Source organism: Dipodomys ordii, unplaced genomic scaffold (genome assembly GCF_000151885.1).
Source record: "Dipodomys ordii isolate 6190 unplaced genomic scaffold, Dord_2.0 Scaffold105, whole genome shotgun sequence".
In the NCBI taxonomy this organism is placed as follows: Eukaryota; Metazoa; Chordata; class Mammalia; order Rodentia; family Heteromyidae; genus Dipodomys; species Dipodomys ordii.
Genome location: NW_012267321.1, coordinates 1,890,395 through 1,901,501, shown reverse-complemented (window position 1 = coordinate 1,901,501; position 11,107 = coordinate 1,890,395). Strand labels below are relative to the sequence as shown.

The 11,107-nt window shown below is 50.4% G+C and overlaps 1 protein-coding gene across 1 annotated transcript in view; it reads right to left on the bottom strand.

Moving 5' to 3' along the window:
- Window positions 1–1,391: 1,391 nt before the first annotated feature.
- LOC105994178 (sialic acid-binding Ig-like lectin 10) overlaps window positions 1,392–11,107 on the bottom strand; it is a 40,735-nt gene continuing 31,019 nt past the window's right edge. The window contains exons 2-9 of the mRNA XM_013027607.1: window positions 3,691–4,077; window positions 3,314–3,592; window positions 3,046–3,147; window positions 2,617–2,874; window positions 2,383–2,430; window positions 2,039–2,296; window positions 1,699–1,792; window positions 1,392–1,597 (exon numbers count right to left, since the gene is read on the bottom strand). Coding sequence (XP_012883061.1) covers window positions 1,522–1,597; window positions 1,699–1,792; window positions 2,039–2,296; window positions 2,383–2,430; window positions 2,617–2,874; window positions 3,046–3,147; window positions 3,314–3,592; window positions 3,691–4,077 — 1,502 coding nt within the window. The 3' untranslated portion in view covers window positions 1,392–1,521. The remainder of the gene's footprint in view (window positions 1,598–1,698; window positions 1,793–2,038; window positions 2,297–2,382; window positions 2,431–2,616; window positions 2,875–3,045; window positions 3,148–3,313; window positions 3,593–3,690; window positions 4,078–11,107) is intronic.

Genomic DNA, 11,107 nt, shown 5'->3' with positions numbered 1-11,107 from the left:
GGGGTCTGGGCCTTGTGTGGGTGATGTGGGCTTGGGGCAGCTGAGGGTGGCCTTCTGGTTCTTCCTTGGTTCTGGGGAGACAGTGCCTGGAGAAGCAGTCCTGGGAGGGCTGCTTGGCTTGGTCTTTAGGTTCTGTATCAAAGGAAACAAGATCCACCCTTCATTCATTTGTTCATTTACCTAACAGAGTTGGGCACTGAGCAGCTGCCTGGTACAACTTAGGACTGAGGCCACATCTGTGAGGAAAACCCAATCTCTCACTGAGTCTGCCTTCCATCCCAAACACCAAGAACAAGGGGTACAGGAAGGCTAGGGGTGTGACCATCAGAGCTGGCTGGGGTAGGAGAGTCTTGATGGGTATGGCCACTATGGGCCTTGCATTTCCTAGGCAGATGCTCTTCCAGTTTGGCCACGCCCAGTCCCTTTTGCTTTCATTGCTGTTCCAGTAAAGTCTGGTCTTTATGCTCAAGGAAGGCCTGAAGCATCATTGTCCCAATCTCATCCTTCCAAGGAGCCAGGATGATAGTGGTGAGCCCTTGTGTCTAGATTGGTTTTATGATTTTCATGCTGGGATATATGTTTACATGGGCAGTCAGCGGCATAACCCGTTTACATTCTCACTCCTTCCAGCCTCTTTCCCTGAACCTACAACTGAGAACAGTAGAAAATCAAAGCAGTCATTGCAGCCTCCTAGAATCCTACTCCTTAATGAAGAGGCACACATTAGAAAGGACAAAATAATGGCATTTACAGGGAAATGGATAGAACTACAAGAAATCACATTGTGTGAGGTAAGCCAAGAGCAAAGAGACAAATGGCACATAGTCTCCCTGTTAAGTGGATGTTAAACCAAAATATGAGGTAATAGATCAAAGTTAACAAGACTTGAGAAACAAAGGACCTCCACTCATCTGGTCCAATCACTACTAAATAACCCCATGCTGATGATCACACATAGCATATATGCGCACACTGGAGGGAAACTAGGAAATGGACACAGAACTAGAGGGAATAAGGAAAAAAACATACAACAGTGGGACCCATCAGCTTCACTGGACATTGATCAAAATGAACTAAGCAACTCAATGGCTGCGATGGGAGGGAGGGAACGAGTGGGAAAGAAGGAACAGCTGACACTATGCAAAAGGAAAGGAATGTACACAGCATCTGATGTGGAAGAAACAACTCTATTGTCAAAGCTCATAGAATTCATAAACTTTATAGACCACGATAGTCAATTTGCCCCATGAAAGTTAGAGTGTGTTTGTGACTTTAACTAAGCATCACTATCCCACAATTGTTAGAAATTTGTGAAATTATGTATTCAATTAATCACAAAAAAGAATTTGCAAAAAAAAAATCAAGAGGCACACGCTCCAGAAGCATGCCAGACAAACAAACATCCCTATGTCTCCCAAGAGAAGTAGGAGATGGGGCTTGATTTAGACGCCAGAGTGAATCAGCAGCCTGGTGGGCCACACACTCACCGGGGCTTGGACCTTAGGATTGACCATGCTGTTATCAAGAACAGTGCTGCACCCGGAAACTTGCTTGCTGGATGTCTCTGTCAGAGGTTGATTTCCTTAACTTCTTCATGCTGTGGGAATATCATGGCCTGGATGCACTGCTGCCCTTGCCATTTCCCAGGCTTCAGACCCCATGACCTCTGACTCCTACCCCTGACCCCTCCCAACTCACATGACCACAACAATGAGGCAGAGGTAAAGGACAGCCTTGGCACTGATGCTCAGTCCTGCAGCCATGAAAAGCGCTGTGGAGAAGCAGCTCTCATCTGCACAGGACAAGCATGTGAGGTTAGCCGGTGGGCATTGGGGGAGCCGGGGGTAGAGGGGCCCGGGAAAGGCTTTGTGAGCCTCATTCTGATCCAGGCCTTCCATTTCTCCCTTCTTCTTCTTCCCCATCCAGCCACAGACCAGGATTCTGGTGATCAGGGTTTCTGGCTGTCTGTTCCCTCAAGAGGGCAGTGGTCAGCAGGTGTCCCCTGTCCCTGGGCCCTGGTGTCCCCTCCTCCACTCACAGTGCACAGAGAGGCTCAGGGAGATGTGTAGGTCACCCAGTGGGTTCTGCACCTGGCAGGTGAATTCTCCTTCATGTTCTGCCTCAACCACGGGCAGCTCCAGCACCCCAGGCTCTGCGGGCCAGGGGGCGCTCAGTATCTGGGAGCCCCGGGCCCAGCTCAGGGTGGCCGGTGGGTGGCTGCGGGTGACACAGACCAGGCGCAGGCTTTGTCCCTGCAGGACATGGAGGGACGAGCCATTCCTGTGGATTTCCAGCTCTAGGGGAAGGAGAGAGAGAGAGATGTGGGCGCCATCCCCACCAGTAAAGGACGGGAGAGGCCCGGCGACCTGTGTCCCCTGTCACCTGTGCTGTTTCCCTGAGAAGCGGTCACTGTTAGCGCCTCCGGAGGGTCTGCAATGGAGACACAATGGTCAGGGCTCCCTCTGCCTGCGCCTCACACACAAACCGAGGCCCTGGGCTTGCTGGGCCCTGGAAGCTGTGGGGCCCTGCCCCCTGCCCTCCCCTCCCCTAACCCCCATCCTGTCCTTCCCCTGATCTCTTTCTACCCCCTCTCCTGCCCCTCTCGGGTCCACTCACACTGCACAGAGAGGTCCAGAGAGCGGTGCAGGGAGCCTAGTCTGTTCTCCCCGTGGCAAGTGTAGCGCCCTGCATCCCTGATCTTCACCCCAGGCAGGTCCAGCATCAGGGCTCCAGGGTGCGTGGCATTTGACCTCAAGAGGACTCGGTTCCCCAGGACCCAGGTCAGCGTGGGGGGAGGCCGGCCAGCCGCAGTGCAGAGCAGCCGCAGAAACTGGCCTTTGAGGACATCCATGCAGGTCATGTTTCCTTTGGACTCTAGGGAGAGACAGGAGAGGGTGAGACAGAGACAGAGACAGCAGAAGGAGAGACACACACACAGACAGATGTACAGAGTTAGGCAGTGAGCGAGAGGAAGAGATATACCCACAGACCCCAAAAGAGACAGAGAGTGAGGGCTTGTAGAACGAGTTGGTCCCCTCCACCTACCCTGGGCTTTCCACTTCTCCAGGGCCGGGCCAGCCCTGCCTCTGGACCTCCCACCTTGGGCATTGTCACGTAAAATGGTGATCACCAGGTCTCTGGGGGCGCCTGCAAGAAGGGTATGGGCTCTCTTCAGGAAGAATGTGCTGTATCCACAAACACAGCCCCCTTCTCACAGGGCCTTGTGGTTCCTGCCTTTCCTGGGACCCCCAGATAGGCTCTCCATACACACATCAGGATGCTTTATCTGGCCAGAACTAAAGCCAGGACTCACAGGCCACACTCAGCCGGACAGAGTTCTCCACGGTGTTGCCAGCTCTGAAGTTCACTCGGCAGGTGAGCTGAGTGCCATGGTCCCTCAGGCGTGGTGTGAGGCTGATTGCTGACAGGAAGGAGGTCTGGGGTCTGCTCTCAGTGCTGGAGAGGGCAGGCCCTGACCAGGAGATGGAAGGGGCCACACATTGCTGAGAGATACAGGGAACCATACAGATGATGGTCACTGCCTGCCCAGGCTCCAGGGTCTCAGGAATGAAGATGTGTGGCTGAGTTCGGGCTGGGGGAGAGAAAGAGACCAGACGTTCATGATCAGGCCATGCACGGGAGACCTTGCCTCCATCCCCAGCCTGGGTGCCTGGGCCCCACACACCCTACCTGCCACTTCCAGCCGGAACTTGTCCCCGTGGAAATTATATTTCAGCTTCTCTCCCTTCTCTACCCGGAAGAAATAAGTTCTCTGGTCCTCTTTCCGGGCATCTCTGATGGACAGGGTGCAGTTATTCCTGTGGGGGTCCCCCAGCAGCTGGAATCGACCCTGAGTCCAGGCTTGCGTGGGTCGAGCTGGGTTGGTGGAAGCCACGGGTTCCCCAGTGACTGTGTTGGTTCCTTCTGTGAACCAGTAGCCATGAGTTGGAGAGGAATCTGGACCTGCCCCCTTGCTGGGGTAGGAGAAGGAGCAGGGCACCAGGACACTCAGCCCTTCCTGCACCTTCACCTGGCTCTGCACCTGCACCTTGTATCCCGGTTTCTGAGCTTGGGACCCTGCAAGGAGATAGATGGGCTCAGTCCTCATCCCAGCCCTGTTCCAGCCCAGCTTCCCACAGCTGTTGGCCACATACCGCCCAAGGACAGCAGCAGCAAGAAGAGGCACAGCTGTGTGTTCAGATGATGCATCCTGAGCTGCTCTGAGTCAACAAGAGCAGGGACAGGAGGGAAGTGCAGGAGGTTGAGTTGTGGCGACACACGTGACACACCCTGCTTCTAAGGAGGCCAGGGCTAGCAGGGGCCTCTCCCATGGCCAGGGCCCATCTCCTGGGGGCTGAGGGGCTGAGGCATCTGCTGGGCCTTTGAATGTGGGGATCTGGGCCTCCCCAGACTCCTCTGGGGCAAGGAGGGGAGGCGCCAGGCCTGTGTCCAGCTTTGGGGCTGGGGTTGGGGAAGGAAGGGGTTCTCCCCTGGGCCCTGGGCAGGGGACTCTGGGGTGCAGAGGGAACTCCTCTGTGTGTGTGCTTAAATGGACTTTCAAACTTAAAAAACTGCTCAATCTTCCTATTTTTTCTTGGTATAAGAAAAACTGGAACAGGAAGGGCTGGGAAGGTGACTCAGTGGCAGAGTGCTTGCCTAGCATGCATGAAGCCCTGAGTTTGATTCCTCAGCACAACAAACACTGAAAAAGCAAGGAGTGGCACTGTGGCTCAAGTGGTAGAGTTCTACCTTTAAGCAAAAGAAGCTCAGGGACAGTGTCCAGGCTCTGAATTCAAACCCCAGGACTGGCAAAACAAAACAAAACAAAAAAGCAAAAAACCCTCCAACATTGATTGGAGAACTTAGGCTGAGAAAAGTTTTTTTTGTTATCGAAAATTCAAACTGGACAGACCTTCCTCTTTTTTCTTTTCTTCCTCCTTTTACTGCTTCTTCTTCTCCTTCTCCTTCTTCTTCTTCTTCTTCTTCCTCTTCTTTTTTATTCTTCTTCATTTTGTGCTCCTCCTACAATTTGGACTCAGGGCCTGGACACCACCCGTAAGCTTTTCCATGGAAAGCGAATATTCCTCCACTTGAACCACAGCCCAGCTTCTGGCTAATTGGAGATTAGCATCTTATGAACTTTGCTGCCAGGGCTGGCTTTGAACTGCGATCCTCAGATCTCAGCCTCCAGATAGTTGGGATTAGAAGGTGTGAGCCACAGGTGCCCAGCTCTTTTATTATTATTTTTTTCTCCTGTAAATCAACAACCCTAGGCCTTTCTCTGGCCCTGTCTTTACACTCTCCCCTTATTCCTGCCTCCATAAGCCTTAGTTCCCGAGACACTTCCCATCTTCGTCCTGATTGCTCCTTCCTCTTTGGGCAGGCTGTAGTATCATAGTACCATTCATTGCCCCACCGCCCACACAGATGGCTTAGAGAGATCATGAGGACAACGGGCAGGGTGTGCAGAGGCTGGAATGAAGGCTCCACCCTAGTCCCTGTCTCTCCTGAGGCATTCTGGAAGGACTGTTAGTCCTGGGCACCCCACCTCCCGGGAAACCCAGAGGCATACCCCGCAAGGCCAGCTGCTTTGAATAATGAAGAGTCTCAGAACTGGCAGGAACTTACCACACACTGGGAAAGGCACTGGGACCTGTACACCCACATAAGAATTGAGTAGCTACAGACCTTATACAGATCCTTTTTTCTGTCCTTGTCATTATTCCCTAAACAATAAACCACAGCAACGAGTTACACATAGTTTGTGTCAGGTATCAGTCATGAGAACCCAGAAAGCAGAGTCACAAGTTCAAAGCCAGTCTGCCCCCTGGTTGCAGGGTGTGGGGTATAACTTGAATTCCACCATTTGCAGAAAGCCACTGCAGGGCACAGCCAGGTGCTTCAGCCATGGGGACAGCAGAGGGCGCTTGGAGCTCAGGTTTCTGCTATAGGCTTGGCCCCATGTAAAAGGGGAGATTGCTGGGTGGAATGTGGGGTCCTCCCTGACCCTGCAGCTTGGGGAGAAGGCTCTGTAGGTAACTGCTGGCAATGTCACATCCACGTCTCAGATTGCACTTGTATGTGTCATGAGGTGGGGGTGTCCTAGGGTGCCATCCTGGTTTGAGAGTTCACGATTCTAATACATCGCCCTTTGTGCCAGTAAGTCATGCAATAAACATGCGTTTATTTGTCTTTGTGTAAGTTATATGGAAAGAGTCTGACTCCCTTTGTGTTCATGCAGATACCCTTTCTGTGTGTTTGTGCAGGCCCTGGGGCTTGAACTCAGGATATAGGCACTGGCCCTAAGCTTTTTCTCTCAAGGTTGTAGCTCTACTACTTGAACCACAGCTCTGCATCCAAATTTTGGTGGTTAATTGGAGAGAAGAGCCTCATGGACTTTCTGCCCAGGCTGGCTTCAAACCATGGTCCTCAGATCTCAGCGTCCTGAGTAGCTGAAATTACAGGAGTGAGCTACTGGGCTCCCAGCTAACTGCTTCTTTTGGAGGAAACAGGAAGGGACTTCCACAGGGTTGGACTGTTTTACATGAAGGGAGCAGGGTCCAGTGCCTGGATAGCCATGCAAACACTTATTAGTTGCTTTTTGTTCCATGACAACTGTCCAACCAAGTGGCCTGCAGTAGTGCAGTTTTGGTTGAGTCTTGCATTTCCTCAATGTTGAATGTCTTCTGTGCTCCAGGCTCTTGTGGGTGTTTGAGGGATGATCACTGATGTGGCTGTGGTGCTGTGACCCATATCCATGGTCCATGACGCTGGCCTTAAATCGGGTGACCGTCGAGAGGTGCCCAGGCAGCAGGCTCAAGCATGCCCCCAGCAGGGTGCAGGCTGGGCTGGGGGTGGGCAGGACGAGGACAAGTTTGGGGGCAGAGGTAGGAGGCTCTGGGAGGAAAGTCCTGGAGGAAGAGGCCACAAGAGGCTTCTTGTGAGCAAAGTGGCACTCATTCCATCTCTGTCTGCAGAAGAACTTCAGGTGGTTCAGCTGTGGTGTTGGCATGTGCTAACTGTGTTTAGAAGCGGAAGCCAGTGTGGGCCAGGGGTGGGGTGGAGGAGGGAGGCATGGATGAAGGTCTGTGACAAGGGAAGACACCAAAGGCAGGATGGAGGTAGAATTGGGAAAGGGGAAAAGACAGAATGAAAAGAGCCAGGTGCTGGCAGCCTGTAATCCTAGCTACCCAAGAGGCTGACATCTGAGGATCGTGGTTCGAAGTTACCTGGGGCAGGAAAGTTCCTGAAACTTCTTCATCCTTGGTGTGGGATAGCAACATGTCTTACACCTTACACGTGCCCTCACTTGGGCAGATACAACTCTCTGATGTGATGCATCTGCTACACAGCTTTTATGAAGGACACTTATAGTCCCTGACACAGAGCTCCAATAACTCAATTAAAATGTGGGTCCTACACCCAATGGGATCTTACGGCATCTTCAACATGGAGTGGAGCACTGGCAAATCCTGAAAGCAGCAGCTTAGAAAGCCATATCCTGGCCACATGTCGCTCACAGAACACCAGAGCAGAAGACCTGCAAGGTACTGGTGGTGATCCAGAGAGCTCAAATAGAGATAAACCCCAGTGCTCAGAACCTGCACGGAGACCCCTCTGCCACCACTCGGCTGGAGGCCGATACGTAGCTTATGCCCGAGGAGTGGCCCATTCCCCAGCGCCAACATGAATAGCATCAACAGAGGCAGAGACAGAGGAGAAACACGCAGAGCCACCACTGCCCAGCCCAACCCACAAGCATCTCAACTGAACTCTGATTGCAGCGGCAACCAGTGACCTACATCACACAGAAACAACAACTAGCTCCAGGGTGAGTACCTCACAGGGGACAGTGTATCCCTCAAGGGAGACCAGAGCTGGTGGGAACCCCTAGAACTTGACCCAGACTCCTACCCCAACACCTGGACTACAGGACCAACTAGAACTGGGAATTGTTCGAGAGCTCCACCGGCCTGTGGAGCACATCCAGCTGGCCAGGCTAGAACAAAAGCACCCTTGGCAGGGAGCTTAAATACCCAAGCCAGGAACAGTGTCCTTGGGTCACAGCAACGAACAGTGAAAGAAACTTGAACTGTGTACTACAGGCTGCATAACAAAAGCAGGATACACAGCAGCACAGGTCCAACTGGTATGCCCAGGCCAGGGAGCAGGAGCCAGGACCAGACTTGGGGATCGAGGGCCTGAGCAACACAACCAACTCCTCCCAATTGAAGTCAGAAGGTGAGTATATGCCTCAGCAGAGGGGGAGAAAACAGGGAAATTCACCCCCTGGGAATCACACTCATGACAGCAAAAGACATGGGTGTCCAGGTCAAGAGAACCAGACACCCAAACCCCACCAGAACCTGACACATATATCCCAGGCCAGGAATTAGGCACAGGCCTCTAGCACCTGATAATAGTCAGGAGCTCAGGCTGGTTAGGTGACTCAGCGGTAGCTTGCTTGCCCTGTGAGCATGAGGCCCTGGATCTGATTTCTCAGCACCACATAAACAGAAAGGTCCAAAAGTGGTACTGTGGCTCAAATGGTAAGGAGTTAGCCTTGAGCTGAAGAACTGAGGGACAGCACCCAGGCCCAGAGTTCAGACCCCACAAATGGCCAAAAAACAAAACAAAACAAAGGAAACAACCACTCCCAAACACAAAAACAAAAAACATAACCAAACAAACAAACAAACATCAGGAGCCCATAACAGACTCCAGCAAATGGGAGAGTATATCCAGCATACCTGATCTCGCCAAGAGCACCTATAGGATTAAACAGGAACAGTATAGGCCACTCAGCCCTTCTAAAGACAGGAACTGCCAGTGATCTACAGCAAAGAGCAGAGAGCCCTATGAGGGCTCAGACCAGCACCTTGGAGGTTGGCCCCCAACAGAACCGAGACCAGGTACAGACTCTCTCTGCCAACCCAGAAACAGCAACCAAGCAAAAACAGACACCTATTGACCAAAACAAAATTTCAAATTAGTCTCCAATAATCTCTGAATGCCCAGGTGAAAATCACAGAGAAAAATTACAAGGTTTATCAACACCCAGTATAGCAAGCTACCCCCAATAGCCAGTATCCACCCAAGGGAGAGTCCCAATGGGAACAAAGCAGGAATGGAAGACAAAAGCTACATCCAATAGATGCTGGAGGCAATGACTCAAGAATTAAAGTGAGAAATAGACCAGAAATTTAAAGAACACAGGGACGAACTATCGAAAAACATGCAGGGTCTCAAACAAGAGGTGCATGCAAAAATAGAGGCAACACACACCTCACTAAGTGGTGAGATTAATACAAAATAGAGGGAGCACACACCTCCCTAAGAGATGTGATTAGTATTTTGAAAACCAACATCAAATCCACAAATGAGTCCATTTCCTCCATGTAAACTACAATGGAAGCCATAGTGAACAGAGTGAATGAAACGGAATTTAGAGTGTCAGATACAGAAGACAGAATACACCAACTGGACCAAAAAGTCACAGATATGGAAAATCTTTCCACACAGACACTGATGCAAGAAAGGCCTGGTGAAGTACCATCCAAGCCCTGAGAACCAATAACTGCCAGCCCAGATTGATATACCTAGCAAAGCTAGCATTCACATTTGATTTCAAAATGAAAATTTTTAATAGTAAAGAAAAACTAAATGAATTCATAAACAATATGCCAGCATTACAAAAATTACTTAGAGGGGGAACACAATCTGAAGAAAGCAACCAGGAATTGGGACCCACACCAGACTGGTATTAATAGAAGTCTAACTTAGTAAGCACAGGAGGAAAGAAAAGAAGGAAAACTTAGAAAACAGGAAATGACAGGGACCACAATGCATCTCTCTATAATAATCTTAAATATTAATGGACTTAATTCACCAATCAAAAGAAAAAGAACTGCAGATTGGATTAGAAAACAGGACCCATCCATCTGTTGCCTTCAGGAGACCCACCTCTCAGCCAAACATACAAACAAACTCAGAGTGAAGGTTTGGAACCAATCTACCAATCAAATGCCCCCAGTAAGAAAGCAGGAGTAGCTATCCTGATATCTGACAAAATAAACTTTTCATTAAAATCAATACAAAAAGACAACGAAGAACACTGCATATTAAAACAGGGAACAATCCAAGAGGAGGATATTACCATTATCAACTTATATTCCCCAAACATTGGAGCACCCAAATATGTTAAGCAAATACTCTCAAACTTACAGAATAAAATAGATCCAAATGCAATAATACTAGGAGACCTTAATACCCCACTCTCATCCACGTCCACAACACTTCTCTACTCTGGTGAATGACACTACTCTCTATGGTTCTCTGTTGCTCAGTCTCTGTCCAGATGTGGTGCCACACAAGACAGCTCTTACAGCCTTTAGCTGAAAGGCCAGTCACCTCTGAAGCCGAGGACGCTTGGCTTTGGGGGCTTGGCCATTTCTCTCTAGAGGGCTCTGGGGGAAGTCGGGATGCTGCTTTTGCCTGGTCAGCTCTCCTTCACTCACCGGACTGACTCTCTTACTCATTTAATGGGGTGCTACAAATCACCCCCGAGCCATGAAACCCCTTTGAAATGCCTCCTGCGCTCCCTGGAAAGCCATAGCGCCTAATTTTTATGCCATTCTCAGATGTAGACAGTTTTAGCAACTGCAATGGTAAATGGCCAGAAGTCTGTTTACTTTGAGGTTCTCTTTGCTCTCTCTCTGCCAGTCATGTCCAAGTTTCCCTATCTCTCCCTTTCTCTTTTCTACATTTTGGCTTAAGCCCTGAAGAGTGGGACTCAGGCTGGGTCCCAGGGACCCCCCATCTAGGTTCCCTCTCAAAGGCTAGCCAATGTAGGCTTGATCTATTTCTTCAGGTTTTCTGTGCATTTCTTCCGAAATTTGTCTTCTTGAATTTGCCATTTTGGCCACATGGTGGGTTAAGGGTTTGGCCCTACCTGGCCCTTAACCTTCCACGAAGCTTACTACTCCATCCAGCTATTCTAAGGTGCCTTGCTGACAAGTTGCTCTTTTCACAGGCCCTGGTAACTGAGGCCCAACCATGTGATGTGCTTTGTTAGCAAAGATGTCTAAACATTGTTGTCAAAATTTTA